The sequence below is a fragment of the Cryptotermes secundus genome, unplaced genomic scaffold (assembly GCF_002891405.2).
Source record: "Cryptotermes secundus unplaced genomic scaffold, Csec_1.0 scaffold562, whole genome shotgun sequence".
Taxonomy (NCBI): Eukaryota; Metazoa; Arthropoda; class Insecta; order Blattodea; family Kalotermitidae; genus Cryptotermes; species Cryptotermes secundus.
In genome coordinates, this window is record NW_019720170.1 from 14,654 (window position 1) to 32,846 (window position 18,193).

At 39.8% G+C, this 18,193-nt stretch overlaps 1 protein-coding gene across 1 annotated transcript in view; it reads left to right on the plus strand.

Moving 5' to 3' along the window:
* Positions 1 to 18,193, plus strand: part of LOC111867718 (probable ATP-dependent RNA helicase DDX10) — a 37,943-nt gene that overhangs the window by 7,514 nt on the left and 12,236 nt on the right. The window contains exons 4-8 of the mRNA XM_023857797.1: positions 2,629 to 2,750; positions 6,886 to 7,007; positions 9,702 to 9,903; positions 13,802 to 13,964; positions 15,244 to 15,430. Of these exons, the coding sequence (XP_023713565.1) occupies positions 2,629 to 2,750; positions 6,886 to 7,007; positions 9,702 to 9,903; positions 13,802 to 13,964; positions 15,244 to 15,430 (796 nt within the window). The remainder of the gene's footprint in view (positions 1 to 2,628; positions 2,751 to 6,885; positions 7,008 to 9,701; positions 9,904 to 13,801; positions 13,965 to 15,243; positions 15,431 to 18,193) is intronic.

Sequence of the window (18,193 nt, forward strand, 5' to 3'; positions counted from 1 at the left end):
GGGGGGGGGGGGGGGGCGTCATCCATAGCTCAACATGTCACAATATCAGTTATGGTCCTGTATGTGTGTACCATGTGTAATGCATGATTTTAATACCCAGAGTTACTGTTATTATTTGTAATTGCCTGTATATATTCTTTATATCTAGTATAGAATGTTTGACATGTTTGTCCTGTGTATTTTAGTGGAGAGTCCAAGCATCTCATTTGGTAAATGCCACTTCTTTACATATTTGTCTCTTGTGAATGAAGTTTTACTGTGTTTTTATCCTGTTTCGTTTTCAGAAGGCTATTTTTATGTTTTTTTAGAGTTTTGTAATTTTATTTGCTTTTTTACCACTATATGTGAAAGTGGCTCATTTTATTTTTCAGTATTGTGAATTGGTGTTTAAATTTTGTTCACGTGTGTGTTAATGTGCTTTGTGGCTTGGTTTATATTATGTTTATTGTGAATACAGGAATAAAAAGTAACCACAATGCAACAGGATGCTACAGTACAATATTACTCATTGTAAATTCAGCAATGAATTTAAGTAACTGAGACCATTTTGAGATGCTGCCGGTTGTGCAGCTACTCAAGAGCTTCCCAACATTTCATGGACAACAGTTCATTACTGTGTTCACAAGAGCCCTCCACTGACCCCCTATTCTAAGCCAGATAAATCCAGTCCATATCACCCCGTACTGTCTCTCTATAAGATCCAGTTTGATATTGTCCACCCATCTACATCTTGGTCTTACTAGTGGTCTCTTTCCTTCTGGCTTTCCCACCAATATCCTATATGTATTCCTGTTCGCCCAATTCATGCTACATGCCCTGCCCATCTCATTGTCCTTCACTTGATCATTCTAATTATACTTGGCCAAGAGTACAAGTTATGAAGCTCCTCATTATGCAGTTTTCTCCAGTCTTCTGTGACTTCATCTCTCATCGGTCCAAATATTCCTCAGCAGCCGGTTATCAAATACCCTCAGTCTGTGTTCCTCCTTTATGTCAGAGACCAAGTTTCACACCCATACAGAACCACAGGCAAAATTATAGTTTGTATATTCTAATTTTTATGTTTTAGACAGCAGACAAGAAGACAAAAGGCAAGCATTACCCAAATTAAATCTCCTCTTAATTTCCCCCTGAGTGAGGTTTTGATTTGTTACGATCATTCCAGATATCTGAACTGTGGCACATTTTCATAACATCTGTTGCCTTTCTTTATGTTATGATTTTGCCGTGCATTTTGGTGACAAGACAGCAACATATACATAGTTTTCTCTGTGTTTACTTCTAGACCAACCTCCTTACTAGCATCAGTTAAAGTTTCTATGTTTTTCTTTATGGTATATGTGTTATATCTCAACAGATTAAAATCATCAGCATAGAACAGCAGCTGATTTGTCCCATTTAATTTCAGTCCCACTTGGTTTTTCTGGACCTTCCTAATGGCATATTGTAAAGCAAAGTTAAATGCAGTGGCAATAAGGCATCTCCTTGTTTTAGACCATTCTGGATAGGAAAGTTATCAGACAAATATTTACATATACAGATTTTAATATACATTTTATTTAAACACGTTTTAAACAGCCTCACTAGTTTCATAGGTTCCCCAAACTTTATGAGAGTATTGTACAATACTTGCTTCCTAACTTTCTTGTAGTCTATGAATAGCTGATATACTGTCTCATTGTACTCTTGGTTTTCTCCAGTATCTGATGAATGTAAAAAATTTGATCAGTGGTTGATCTGTTGCATCAAAACCCACCCTGATGATCTCCAATAATTTAATCTATATATGGACTTAACCTTGAGGAAGGGATTTTTTTTTTAATTGCTAGTGGGGTGGGACTAAATCCCTTGCACTGCGGTCACTTCTGGCCTATTACCAGCCCCAGATGATAGGTGAGGTTGATTGTGGGGCAATTGGTGGAATGAAGATTGGCAGGGGAAAACGAAGTACTCGGAGAAACCTGCCCCAGCGCCATTTTGTCCACCACAAATCCCACTTGACCAGACCCGGAATCGAACCCGGGCCACCACGGTTGGAAGCCAGTGACTAACCGCTTGAGCTATAGCGCGTTGGGGAAAGGATACTGGATAAAATTCTGTATGAAGTTGACAGCAATGATATTCCACAATAATTACTACAGTCAGTTTAATCACCTTTCTTCTGAACTGGTACAATAATAGACTCCTTCCATTGATCAGGCAATTCTTCCTTATTCAAAATAGAATTAATGAGTTTGTGGATCTCAGACTGTAATGTTTCATGTCCTGGTTGAATGAGTTCTGCCTGGCGATTAATACCTTTTCAACTTTGCAGTAGCAATTTCAGCCTCAGAAGGACTAGACTCAATGGGTTTACAGAAGTTGAAACAAATAAAAATACATGTGGGTGTTTTAATATAAGTTTGTTTGACTGTTAATTTCAAACTTTGAAGTATGTGTTGGATGTGTACCATAGTACCTCCATCTTCCGATCTTCAGGGTCTCTAACCGTGAAAATGGAAGAATCACATTTTTCCAAAATGTCAGTAAGCATGTGCTAGACTACACAATGTCTCATCCCAGTACATTAATCTTCAATATTACTGCTGTGAGAACCTTAGACTTGTGATGTTCTTTTATTAACTGTAGGTGGTAAAGATCTACACTTCGAGAAGAAGAGAATGGACAAGTGCAACATACTTATATGTACCCCAGGCAGACTGTTGCAGCACATGGATGAAAACCCACTGTTTGACTGCAGTAACATGCAGGTAAGGAAGACTGTAATTGAATTGTCACATTGAAGCTTTAACTCTTCCATATGTTAGAATTCAAATCCCAGCCTTTGACATGCTGCAGGAGGTGTTTCGATTGGGGATTTGTATGCAGACAAGCCAAATAACACTGGGTCCATAATTTCCTCATCGTGAGGCTCATATTTACTGTCTTATTTCTAAGGAAGAACATTCATTTGAAATATCATCAGTATTTGCACTTGATAAACATTTCCTAGCTGACAAAATTCCTGCTAACAGTTTATTTACAGTCGACATTTTCAAAGTAATTTAGTCCAAGAAAAATTGATACATCCAGTTGATACACCAAACTATAGGATATGTGTATACATATGCATAAGAATATGCAGGCAGAATTCATGTGGTTCAAACACTCCTCTAGAGATGGAAACACAAAGCATGAACAGTCATCTGTTAGCAGTGCTAGCACTCCACAGAGATGGGTTAATGTGACAGTTTCATGATTTACAGTAAAATTAATTAGGGTATAATTTTATGGTATGGTGAGCCGTTACTGACATTTCTTTGAATAGCGGCTACCACGCTCCATCTGTCTTTGTCCTTCCTCTAGAGACACATGTGAATGGTGCTGCTTTTATCCCTCTGGTTCTTTTGATATAGTTCACAACGCTCCCTAGGTGACATGAGGCTCGCACAACAACAGGCATACAGAGAGTGGGAGTACAATAAAACTTAGTATAGGATGGTAGAGACTCAAGTCTCACACTTCTCCCCCCAAGTTACTGCTACTAAATGAAAGAATTACATTTTCAATAAAAAATTAATAAAAATAAAAGAACACATAATATGAAATAATACACAACAGACATGGTTTAGCCAAAGTAATGGGAAAATTATGGGGATTAAGGAATGTAAAACAACTCTGGCCAGAAGACCAATTAAACAGCATTGCAAAGATAAACGGCCCTTTACAACAAGACACTCCTTAGGGGAGCAGGTACACAAGATACAAGTAGTGACTCAATATCAGAAAAACATGTGAAACCTTTGTGTAAAGACAACACAATTTGCATGAAACAGTCATGTGTAACAAATACCACATGTGACAACACTTTGTCACAAACAGACATTGGTTTCTGCAGGGCACGTTCTTGTCTTTGTGAAACCAAAACACAGGCTCACCATATACCTCAGCATACAGGGCATACAATAACAATGTAATCCATAGGTTAACAAACAACACCCATACAGCCTACATTCCACAAAACAAGAAGAACATGCTCACACAGAACTTACTTCGCCTTGTGCAAGGGAGGCTTTCGTTAAATACTGTCATGTGTCTGGGGTTCTGTAACAAATAATTAATGGGTTACGCCTTTAGATGATGCTGTTTATTGGAGAATTACTTGTTTACACTCACAATTACAATCTCACTCAAATAATGCCCTTTCAGATGAAGCGACCTGATTAGTCCATCATCTCTCGTGTTTCCTCTTCAACGGTTATACTCTTGCACTGCTATTCTCGGTGGAGTGTCTTTGCTCTTGGTTCTTTTCTTATCTCTCGTCAGATCTGAACTGTCCTGTTGCAATCTACCCTCTTCTTAGCGTACCGCTGAGAGAACACCTTGTCGAAGGGTTCTGTTTCCCATGTTAGCTAGAATATTCATTGGTGGGTCTATTTGTTGCCTAGGAATTGCTAGCTGTTGACTAGCAATAGGCACTGGTTGTCAGCGCAATGTCTTGACCGTCTTGACAGTGCGTTACCTAGGAAGTGACATTTCTGTATGCAGTGGGTTCACCTGTCACAATATAGAATATTGATGAAAGTTCATTTGATATCAGATACTACACTGGGTGAACTAAACTTAATTTAGTCATGCGCACAACCGCAAGTATCAAAATGGCCCTAGACAGAGTTTTAGGTAAGTCCTTCCTGTATAACATCTGAAATTAAAGAGAATGTGTAAAAATAAGCATGGATCCAAGCTGGCTATCGCGGAAGTTGAATGGGAAAGGTGATTGGGCATCTGAGTCATGAAACCCCACAACAACATACACAGGAATGAAGGGGGGTGGGGAGATGTCATGGAAATGGCACAGAAGAAAGTTACAGAACATATGACATGGCTGTAGACTTTGCTGGCATGGTATTTTACTGAGTTACAGTTCACTAATATGTGGATGAAACTGTACTGGCAAAGTTAAATAAGTTTGCTTATACTTAGATGATCATATTGTAGGCATACTTAACAAAACCATATTCTATAACAGGTTAGATAATGTAATTAAATTTACCGTACATTCACCTTGAGAATAAATAAAATGTAAATTATATATAGTCTAAAAGGGTTGTTCAAGGTTAACCTGATTTTTTCCCCCTGAAAACATAGGCACCAGAGGAATACAACTGTTGTATGGACAGTGGCAACACTGCACTCATTGCCTGGCAGGTGACCATGTGCCCTGCTTCTGCATGTTAGAGCTAGTTCAAGATGGCATCAGAACTTGTCACTCCTAGTGTAGAACAGTGCTGTATCATTAAACTCCTAGTGAAAGAAAAATTGAACTCAGCAGAAATTCTTCATAGGTTAAATGCACAGTATGGGGAAGAGACCCTGTTACCTGCAAGTTTGGTACAGTACGTTTCCCGATGGCTGCAAAGAAGTTCAGCACACAGCTGTCAGCTAGCAAGATCATGGCAGGTGTGTTTTGGGATTCAGAAGGAGTGACTCATGTTGATTTTCTTCCACATGGTGTAACAATTAGTGTACATCATTGCAATCATTTGCCTTGTACTGGTGTGTGCCAAGTGATTCAGAAGAGAAGACTTAGGAGACTGTCAAAGAAGATCGTCCTAATGCATGACAGTGCTTGTCAGCATATGACAAATTTGATGTTGGTGTCATAGCAACAGTGGGCTGGGAAAGCATGCACCAGTATACTCACATCCCACAGTGATTTTCATTTGTTTGGACCAATGAAGATGCATGCAGGAGGATACATTTCAAACTGATGATGAACTCAAACTCAGTGTTGTGAACTCTCTAAACAATCACGCACCAGTAAGTTGTCAGGGCACTGTAAAAATGTGTTGATATAAATGGAGAATATCTTGAAAATGAGTGATATATATATATATATATATATGATATATTTACAGTAAAACAACTAATACCACAGACCAAGGAAGCATTGAACCACCAAGTAGACATGTGAGCTCAACATATTTGTTTCAAAAAGTACTTTTTGTAAGCAAAGGGATGCCATCTGGGTGCAGAACTACGAAATAGACCTTGGAGAATTATGTACCATCTTGTGCTGCCACTGAGCCATTTATGTAACTAAAAGAGCATGATCTAAATGGAGCTGATAAATTGGCCACCTGAGTGTTCTGGCTGTTCTGGCCACCTGATATGCTGATGGATTGACATGAGTGTATGAGGGTTAAGAATATACTAGTTCTTAATTATTCATCCTCACTGAAAAGTACCATGTAATTATAAATTTAAGGTCTTCTTTCACATAACATTTAATCTTTTGCTCTATTCTGATTACATTATACTTCCAATTATCCATGCTATTAAAGGGAGAAAGATGAATTAATAATCAAAAGCACATATAAGTGGGTGGTAATATTCGTGTATAAATGGAAGACCATGATTGTTCTTGAATATGGAAATTAAAAAATATATACATAGCATCTGATTTGTTTAATTATCTCATGCACTGTAGGAGTTGACACTACTGTGTCCATTCTCTGATATTCTAAACAACACAACATTTTGAAAACTGCATCTGTTTCCATCCTCAGGTGAGGGGATTGGAGACACCTACTCTGTTGGGTCTGTTAGAACCTCATTGTCTGGACAGCTTATGTCAGTATAACTACAGCTATGTATACACCTGAGAGAGAGAGAGATCAGAAGCCTACTTATTTTACTGAAGCAGATGAAAGTGCCTAAAAATTAGTTGTATCTGATGGTAACAGATTATATTTGATCAAAGGTATATTTTTTATTTGCCACTTATCTTGGGATTTCCTGTCCTCACAAATGGTCAGAAGTAGGACTTTGACTGTTTATCTGTGTAATAATACTTAAAAGTAATTTAATTTATTTTCATTAATGCATGTGTATTTTTTCCCCCAGATATTGGTACTGGATGAGGCAGATCGATGTTTAGACTTGGGGTTTGAAGCCACAATGAATAATATCATTGAAAATCTACCCCCAGAAAGGCAAACATTGCTATTTTCTGCAACCCAGACAAAGTAAGTTTAATAAGAAAGTAAGTATTAAAGGCACTCACAATTGGTGTGAAACCTTATAGGTTTCAGTAAAGGTAAAGTTGTCCCTGTGCTTAAGTAATCAAGCACTATCCCATGAAGACATATGGGGGAGTGGAGGTATAGCTCCACCATTCTTGACCACAGCACTAGATGGAAGTGAGTTGTCAGCTTCACACCATAGCTGCTTTACCCCAGGGGATATCACCCCCAATACCCATTGAACAGGAGGCTAGATCAGCCCTAGGGCAGGTCTGAATGTTGTGGAGAGGAGAAAAATCTTGCCCCTGCTGGGATTCAAACTCCAAACACCAGCCTGTAGTCTGTAGCTGTACCAACTGAGCTATCCTGACTCCCTGTAGGTTTCAGTACCAGTTATATTACGAAAGTTCCTGTTTATAACACATCCCTTCACAAAATTAACGTGACTGATTATAATTTAATTTTTATAATCATCATCATCATTCCAGATTATTTTGCATGGTCGCTACTTTATTATTGTCTGTTTTCCAAATAAATAAATAAACTTAATAAGAACTACATACTATAGCATTTATAATGTTTCAGAACAGTTGTTGTGTGACTACCAGTAACCACTTGCAATCTTGATGTCAGTTTGTCTTGTACCCACTACTTGCATTTCATAGCATGTGTGAGTCTCTCACATGCTGTCATACATCTGCTTCAGGCACAGAATGGACTCAACTGCCTGTGCAGAGCTTTCACCACTGTGTTACATCCACAGTCATTCAAGAATCCTCTTGTGGGTTCTTGGCCAAACTTGCCCTGAAACAATTCAGAAGGGGGTGGAAAGGAGGCACATATGTATGTTCCTACACCTCTTGCCCTCAAACCATAGTTTTCGTTATCTATTACAGTACAGAATTTCAAGACTTCATTGAATGATACTGGTATTGTGCCCACCTCACAAGTTTGCATGACTGCCATGTTGGTATTGCTAAGGATAGAGTTACTGAGTATTGCAGTTGAGTGGGTAGCATGTCTGTTTCATATTCAAGAGGTCACAGATTCAAATCCTGTTCTGTAGAGTGGCTATCCTGTCTGAGACAGTCCTTACAGTCAAGTGTCAGGATAGTACCTGAGATCAGATTCATCCGTGACCACTTCCTTCAGCATCATTCCAGTTCATTGTTCATTAATCATCCTTTCATCCAATGCTGAGAGTGTTTCTGATTAAACCAAACCAAGGCAGGGATTTAAAAGGTACCACAATGGGGGTGCCTTCTAATGCCATGTTCTTTATAAACAGTTTTATGATAATTAGCTAGTAATTGTAATGTCAGTGTCTGTAGTTGAATTAAGGGGTAGTCAAACTGGATGCAGGCTGGATGTCTGGGATGGAGTTCTGGGTATGTTTAAGGATTTATCTTTTTCCTGCCATGTCTAGATTGATTCATGAATTCCCCAGTCTCCTGTACAGTGGATAATGATGGCTTTTTCCCTAGTAAGTAAAAGTAAAGCTATCCCTGTAACAGGCTATGAAGGCCCATAGGGTTGTGAGACGTTGAGGGCCCCACAGTATCGAGACAGTTGGCTCAAAGATGGCAGTAAGGTTGTCGGCCTTACACATCGGCCGCGCTTTACTTCCCAGGAAAATTATGTATTTAATTCCTGGTACTCATTTCTGTTAGAGGCTGAGTGAACCCCAGGGCCATAGTGCGGTTGGAAGGATTAGATCAATTGAAAAAATCCAACAATCTCACCGGGACTTGAACCCGCGACTTTCCGACTTGTAGCATAGTGCCTCAACCACTACGCCGGTGACCGGCCGGTCAAAGATAGCCTGGGCCTAAGGACACCGGGTGTATACAGTATCCCATGCAAGTGTGGCAAGGTCTATATTGGGCAGACAGGCCGCTCCGTGGATATGAGATTGAAAGAGCCATCTCAAACATCCAGACAAGTCAGCTGTAGCTGAACACAGCATCGATCTGGGACACCGTATTCAGCTTCAGAATACCTCCATCCTCACCACCAAGACCCAATACGAGGTGTGTTCAAAAAATGACGGGAATTTCCGTATTTTGGAAAAAATATTTATTCATTCGTCTACATTAATGTTGTCGCCTTCAAAATAGTCCCCATTCGATATTATGCACTTACGCCAGCGCTTCTTCCAATCATCGAAACACTTCTCAAACTCGATTTTTGGGATAGCCTTTAGCTCTTTCAGCGATGCGCTTTTAATGTCATCTATGCTTGTAAAACGACGGCCCTTTAAGGTTCTCTTTATTTTTGGAAATAGGAAAAAGTCACACGGAGCCATGTCTGGCGAATATGGAGGCTGGGGCATCGTTACAGTATTGTTTTTGGCCAAGAATTCACGAACAAGCAACGAAGTGTGAGCAGGTGCNGGTCTCTTCGCTTGCGGATTTCTTATATTTTTCCTTCTACCCTAAAGATGGAGGCGATACGTTCCTCCGAAACGTCGGTTAACACCACATATACACGGTGCCAAATCCCAGAATACTGCTTTCTTCATAGTCACCGCCGTGAAAACCTCAAATCTTACATGGATGCAATTTGATATAATATTTTAAGGAAGGTTGTGGCTCAAAAAGGGCCATTTTTGTTGTTGTTGTTGTTGTTGTTGTTGTTTCTGCTGCTGTTGCTGTTGATGATATGATGATGATGATGATGTACTCCTTTATCATATAGATCAGTTCGGGACTTGGCGAGACTTAGTCTTAAGGATCCCATGTATGTATCAGTGCATGAACACGCCAAACATAGTACACCAGAATCTCTGCGACAGAGTTACATTATCTGTAACCTTCATGATAAAATTAACATGTTGTGGTCCTTCATCAGGAATCATCTCAAACAGAAGATTCTTGTGTTTATGGCAAGTTGTAAGCAAGTAAGTACATTGCATGTAGTATACATTGTTTTCTTATCACTTCGAAGATTGGGCTATCTGGTCCATTACTGTTGGGCGCTTTTTCAAGATAAAATTTTAAATACTAAATCATGACTCCAAAATGTAATCCACATACCTGAATGACTGAAAGTTGCAGTGCAGAGGAATATTGAGGAAATATTTAGCAATACAGTGAGCCCTTGTGTTACAGACATTCAGGTTACAAAATTTTGGATAAATGTTACAGTTTTATTTTAAGAAATGGTTGATTGTTACAAAAATTCTTATTACATATGCATCAGTGACACAACAGGATATGTAGCTGTCCATTGGCTAGCCTATATATGAAAATGATATTAAAAGATGGTTGGTAGCATGGTTGCTATTCTTATCTCACTGTAGAATGTGCAATATACTACCTTTATTTAAGATGTCTGGAAAGAGGTTATCAAGTTTATGAGCCAGTAGTACACCCAAAGAGCATGGAAAGTGTACCACTCAGATGGGTAAAAAGTGTTTTTACAATTGTGAAATGAAATGAAAAAAGACTCTCCCTGAGTTCACATCTCCATTTGTACATTGAGATGCAATGGAAAAACAAGGTTTGTGTTATAGAATTTCATAATACAGACATATTTAAAAAAAATGTATCTTTTAAATAAGGCAGGGATTTGCTATGTTTCACTATTATTGAAGCATAATCTAGCTTTATTTATTTAACACAGCATGTGAGTTTCAAACATTCTTTTCCTGTTAGAATATCATTACTATTTCTGTTGTGATCCATAAAATTATTCTCAAAAACATTTTATTGTTCACAAATTTCATTCATATTTGAAATTAAAAATTTGTATATTTATAAATCCGAGAATTTTTTCTCTGTTAAAAAATTCAAAGAGACATCATCTTGCGACAGTGTACTGTATACTTCAGTTTTCAGTGAAGTGCAACAAATTTTGTAGACATTTGTGACCAGATTTGTGGTGACTAGAATGTTTTCTTTTTTTATAATGTTTGCAAGCTAAACAAAAGAAGCTTGATATTTCTAGCATATCTACTTTGTAGAAGCTGGCACTGAAAGGGTTAAGATCAGTTAAAGGATGGACTAGAATGAAGATATTAGGTAAAGTAGATGAACATGGAGAAAAGTGGATAAATGATTTGGACAGATGACTTCTGCAGTACAGAGGGAGATCGAGAAGTCACGCACATCACTCTAAGCAATTATATTTTGCTGGTTTAATGCACAAACTGCAAGACATACAGCACTTACTATTAATGTTTATAACTTTACATCTTAGAAATGCAAAATCAAATCATGTCTTTACAACATATGCTCGAAATGGCTTCCCTGTTCAACAATGCATGAGCGAGCTCTTTTTACAATGTTTGAGGCCACTTTCTGGAGTACCTGTAAACTGATGTTGTTAATCGCCGTTATAATGTTCCTCTTGAGGTCATCCAGTGTATGCGGATTGTTTTTACAGACAATTCCTTTGAGGTACCCCCAAAGGAAAAAATCTGCGGGTGACAAATCGGGTGAACGCGGGGGACACAATCCTTTCAAAATGAGATGGTCACCGAAAAACTTGTGCAAGAACTGCATTGTTTCATTAGATATGTGACATGTGGCAACGTCTTGCTGCAACCAACACTCACGTTCATCAACTTCAAGAAGCCCAATAAACTGTGTAATGATGTCTTGGTACACTGGACTGTTCACTGTTGTTTAAAAAAAATTGGGCCCACTATTCGACGATGTGATACAGCACACCACACTCCAATTTTCTGACAGTGTAATGGCTTTTCATGTGGATTTTCAAATGACCAAATCCTATTGTTTTGACTGTTCACGTGGCCACTAAGGTGAAACCACACTTCGTCAGTGAAGAAAACCTGATTAAACTCTGGCAAAATAATGTTCCACAATGAAAACTTGTTGTTCTTTGGAAAGCGACATGTCTGTCACGCAATAAACAAAGCTATACTGCAGACGTCGTATGACTGAAACACGGCAGATGGCATTTCTACTTGTTAGTACTCCTCCAGCACCATCTAGCAGTAGGAGATATAATTATATTAACTGCAGTACAATTTATAACAACTTTTAGTTTGATGTGCATGACTTTTCAGTCTCCCTGTATAAACGAAAAGGATGCCAAGACAGAAAGGACTTGGAAGAGATGGAATGAATGTGTGAAAATGCAACAGGTGGGTGCCTACAAGGTGTGGCAATAAAGAAACCGGATTCATGCTCTAACCCTTTATTAAAAAAAAATCAGACAGTCGAAATGTTATCCCCTTCAATGTAGTCCCCTCCCCGATCCCTACACCGCTCCATGCGAATTTTCCACTGTTGGAAGCAGTGCTGCAGGTCATCTTGTGTTATGCTCTTCAAGAGTTGCGTCGCTTTTGCTTTCACTGCATCCACGGACTCGAACCTGGTCCCTTTCAGCGCAGACTTGATTTTTGGGAAGAGAAAAAAGTCGCACGGTGCTAGGTCCGGAGAATACGGTGGATGTTCCATCACTGGAATGTTGTTTTTTGCCAAATACCTCTTCACAGATAGCGCGTTGTGTGCTGGCGCGTTGTCGTGATGAAGAACCCATGAGGCATTCTTCCACATGTCTGGTCTCCTTCGTCGCACACGTTCACGGAGGTACGTCAAAACATTTTTATAATAAACCTGATTGACAGTCTGACCTTCAGGCACCCAATCAATGTAGATTACCCCCCGGATATCGAAAAAAACAATCATCATTGCTTTGAATTTGGACTTGCTCATGCGCGCTTTCTTCTTCCTAGGGGATTTGGGGCTCTTCCAATGCATGGATTGTCGCTTAGTCTCTGGATCATATTGAAGAATCCAAGTTTCGTCACACGTAATTACGTTTTGGAAGAAATCAGGATCATTTTCAATGTTTTCAAGAGTGTCAACACAGCAATTCACTCGATGTTCCTTTTGCTGGGGGGTAAGGATTTTTGGCACCACTTTAGCACACACCTTTTTCATGCCCAGATCGTCGTGCAAAATCTGTCTAACACTTTCCTTATTGATGTTCGTAAGTTCAGAAATTGCTCGAATGCTCAGTCGACGATCTCTTCGAACAATTCTAGCGACCTTCTCCACATTCTCTGGAGTTTTCGCAGTGGGAGGACGGCCCGATTTTGGATCGTTCCCGACGTTTTTCCTACCCTCCATAAACTTCTTAAACCACTCGAAAACTTGCGTGCGAGATAGACACTGATCACCATATACTTCTGTCAACAAATTGTAAGTTTCAGTGGCAGATTTTCCAAGTTTTGTGAGGAATTTGATGTTAGCACGTTGTTCTGCATTAGCACTCAGCATTATTCCGACGGAGCTCAGAAACACGATCCGCTTCTAACAATGGTCGCGGCCAGACTAACCGATGCACGTGAATGAAACTTTGTGTGACGGTAGAGGGAAGTCCAAGGGTCAATGCCCTACCCTCCTCTTCATCAATGACGTGGCTGGAAATGAGTCATAAAAGTAATCCGGGTTCTTTATTGCCACACCTTGTATATTATGAAGTGAAGAAGATGAGGAGGGCCAGTGCATACTCTTTTGTGTGTGTGTGTGTGTGTGTGCACGCGCGTGAGCACATGCTCACATAAAGGGATAAAATGTTGTTTCTTTGCCTAAATTCTGAAATTTTACTAAATCATGACATATTTTTTCCCACTACATTCTTGTTCAGTGGGAGCTGGGATACTGCAGTCAGCTAGTGCCTAGGTCAAGAAAATGTGGATCTGTATACACACTCCTCATATGCCTTCATGGTGTAGTTATTAATTAATTAAGCAGAGGGACAACTTTACCTTTACATTTTACATCCTTGTTTAGTTGAATGTTAATTCTGTTTGTTATTTTAAGGTCAAATATGTTTATGAAATGTTCTGCCATCTGCGACCTGGCACCACCCTGCTGGCTCTCTATGGAACCCTGCATCAACTGAGGCGTATGGCTATCTATGAATCATTCTGTCGGAAATCAAATGCTGTCCTGTTTGCCACTGACATTGCAGCCAGAGGTTTAGGTACGTGAATCAGATGCTTCCGTTGCAAGCCAGTCAAGACTGGAGAGTTATGTTCCAAATTAAGAGTATTACAAGAGTACAGTGTTCTGCGATATGATGCCACATATTTCAGTAGATAAATACCAACATTTACAAGTAACCTACATCCTCCATCTACAAGAAAAAGGTAAAGTTGTCTGTATGCTTAACTAATTAAGCACTATGCCATGAAGGCATATAAGGGACTGGATGTATAGATCCACATTTTCTTGACCTCGGCACTAGCTGGAGGTGAGTGGTCAGCTTCACGCCCTGGCCATTTTACTCCCAGGGAAAGAGACCCCGGTACCCATTGGATAGGCAGTTGGGTGGACATCAAAACTGGTCTGGGCAACGTGGGGGAGAGAAAATTCTTGATCCTACCAGGACTTGAACCCAACCCCTTGGTTGTCCAGCCCGTAGTCAGTCACTATACCAACTACGCTATCCTGGCTGTTCCATCTACAGGATAGATGCACAATGTCACATCCAAGAAGAGTGTAGTCTTGACTCACCACCGCGATAAACTCAGTTTCCACACAGACTAAGACATGTCCCGTATTCCAGTGTGTTCTGTGTGATTTTGCATATTTTACTTTCCTTGATGCTTACTGTTGACTATTTCCACACACAGGCAGTGACACTTGCTTCACCAGTGTTGAACCAGCAGTACATTGAATTGGTTAGATACTTAAAATCTGAAAGAGAAGAACAAATGAGTGCAGAAGCCATTCCAGAATTTGACAGTGACCAACATTATTGCTAAGCTGTTCACATAACATGGAGCCATAAATTACTTTTATATTTTGATAAGATACATCAAATCACCATATTGAAATATTTCAATTTAAAGCTGTTGATTTTAATTCAGTGTGTATTTTGTGTCATGTGCAAACAAGTTCACACCTACTTTTGAGTTTATATAAAGTAGAAGTTATATTTGACTCACACAGATGAAAATGAAATGCATGTCACAACTTTTACATAGATTGCTGATGCCAAATTTCATTAAATTCTGGTCAGTAGTCTTGGATTTGTAATATGGACTAATGAACATGACTTTCCTTATATGCAGCTAGTACAAAGAATGCATATGTTTTTAATTTTAAGCATTTTGTCTTTATACAAGATTTTTAAACTTTGCAGACAGAATGATGTAACCTCTCACTGTGCAGTCATAGTAATGTGAACACTATTCTAAATGACTAAAACATTTCTCATCGGGTGATGGCTGTGAACACGGATTTTTTTTTTTTTGCAGATTTCCCAGAAGTGGACTGGGTTGTCCAATTAGATTGTCCAGAGGATGCAAATACTTACATTCACCGTGCTGGAAGGACAGCCAGATATCACAAAGGAGGAGAGTCCCTTCTTGTGTTGCTTCCATCAGAAGAACAATGTATGGTGGAAGAACTCAATGCAAAGAAGATACCTGTCAGTAAGATAAAGTAAGTACTTTGGCCTCATGAATTGATAAAAGGTCATATTACCCCTGTGGTCATGCAATATGCCATGAAGGCATAGAGGGTAGTAAGGTAAAGTGATACATATTTTAGATCTTCCCATGTCTTGGCCAAAAAGTGTGATAAAATATACAGAACTATAACTTTACCTGTTTTTTATGTATTTGTGAAATGTGGTTGCTTGCTTTAAGGGAAGAACATAGATTTGAGGGCATGCAAGAACAAATGACTGAAGGAAATATTTTGACCTAAGGAAAGAGGAGGAGCTTAATAATTTGTATCTTTCACCTAATGTTATTAGGGCCGTTATATCAGAGAGGATGAGATGGACAGGAAATGTAGCACACATGGTGAGTTGAGGAATGCATACATAATTTTTGTTGGAAAACTTCAAGGTACCACCTGGGAAACATAGGCATAAATATGAAGATAGGATTAAATCAGATCTTTAGAAAAAGAAGTTCTGGGAACAACTAATTGCCTACTTTCTGTTCATTAGAAATTGATCAGTGGCACAAAACTGTATTATATACACGTGTAAGTTAATAAAACAGTATAAACTGTGCAACATTTTATGATGATCAGTTCAGGCATTCAAGTAATATTATGATTATTGCCTCAACAATTTGAAAGGCTGCAGTGTTGGTATTACTGATCAGAGTGTCTTGTGAAGTAAGCCGTTGGGATGGGCTCAGGTGGCGTAATACACATACCAAGATTCATGAAGATTGGTGCAGGTATTCAAGCAATATTAAGATTTTGCCTCAGCAGCATTTGAGACTGTAATGTTTGTAATGCTGATGGGAGAGATTTATGAAGTGTGCTGCTGGTGAGATGGCCTCAGGTGGCATGATATACATACAAGGGTTGGATAAAAAGTAATGGCAACACTGCTCTAACATGAAAGATGTGCGTCAGGTGGCACTAGCGCCGCGTGTAGCTGATAGCAGAAGTTCAGTTGAAGTAGTGCAGTGAGTGGCTCTGGTTGTGTTTCATTGAGTTGCACTGTGCATCGTCTTGAAGTGCAGGAGCCCAGTTCAAGCACCCTAACAACATGTTTACAAAACAAGAACAATGCTCCTGGATAAAAATTGAAGTTGCACGAGGTCATAGTGCACAAAACTGTTATCAGGGACTGCGACAAGCATGTGGTGATGTTGCTTTGCCATATCGCACATTGGCATGATGGGTGAAATTGTTCTGTGAAGGAGGGATGCCATTCAGGACAGCTGTCATTCAGGACTACCCCATGTTGACAAACACACAATTCAGCTTGCTTCTTTGCTGGATGTCAATTTTCGATGGACTGCACAGGAGTTAGCTGCTGAGGTAGGCGTATGTCACAAAATCATGCTCCACATTCTGCACAATATTCTTGGATACTGCAAAATTGCAGTGTGTTGGGTACCCCATACAATGTCTGAGGTGCAACAATGGCAACGTTATGCAATTACATAGGACTTGTTGGACTGGTACCAGAGGGAAGGTGATGACTTCCTTGGAAGGATCGTCACTCTGGACGAAACTTGGGCTCGCTCATACGAACCGCACTTGAAGCAACAATCAAATGAATGGAAGCATCCTGGCTCTCCTAGTCCAAAGAAAGTGCGCCCTACACAGAGTAATGTGAAGGGGATGGTCATTGTGGCACAAGACACTGATGGAGTGATATTGCATCACACTGTACCTCAACGACAGACAGGAAACGCTGCCTACTACTGCAGTTTCCTGCGTAATCATCTTCATCCAGCACTCAGGAGAAAGCGACAACACTTGTCAATGAACCCCATCATCCTTCATGACAATGCAAGGGCTCATACTGCTGACGCTGTCAAGGATCTCCTTTGCTGCTGGCGATGGGAGATACTGCAATATCCGCCATACTCACCCGATATGAGTCCGTGTGATTATGATATCTTTGCCAAAATGAAAGAACCACTGCGAGGGACACGTTACAACACAAGAGAGGAGATTATTTGTGCTGTAGGGCGGTCACTGCTGGACATCAACAGAAGTGGATGCGCTGATGGTGTATGATGCCTTCCACAAATTTGGCAGAAGGTGGTACACATGGGCGATTATATTGAAGGAATGTGTGTTTACCTCAGGAAATGAAGTAATTTCAGAATTATAGAGGTGTTGCCACTACTTTTTACCTGACCTATGTACATACATGATCTGTCATTCAAGTGAGATTATGATCATTACTGCAACAGTTTGAGAGGCTGCAGTGTTGGTAATGCTGATGGGCAGGTTCTATAAAGTATGCCGTTGAGACAGTTTCATGTGGCATGGTATACTTCTCAAGTTTCATTAAGATTGGTACAGGCATTCAAGCAGTATTAAGGTTTTGCGTCAGCAGTTTGAGAGGCTATAATGTAGGTGTTACTGATGGGAGGATTTTATGACGTGTGCAGTTGAGATGAACACAGGTATCAAGATATACGAGGGGGGACCCAAAAATAACTGGAACTGACCTGTTGCGCGCGCATGCTTTGTAGTTACGAATTGGGCTGCTAGGTGGTGTTAGCTGGGGGTCTCCCGCGACTGTTACTGAGCTGGCGTCAGTCTGAGTTAAGTGGTTTGTCTGTGGTGCTCTGTTATGTGCGTTCCTGTTTCAACCCTTTGGCGATTAGTGAGATGGCCGACCAGAAGGAACAAAGAGTGTGCGTGAAATTTTGCTTTCTGTTAGGGAAAACTGCAGCCGAGACTGTTGGGATGCTTCGGCAAGCCTTTAATGATGATGCT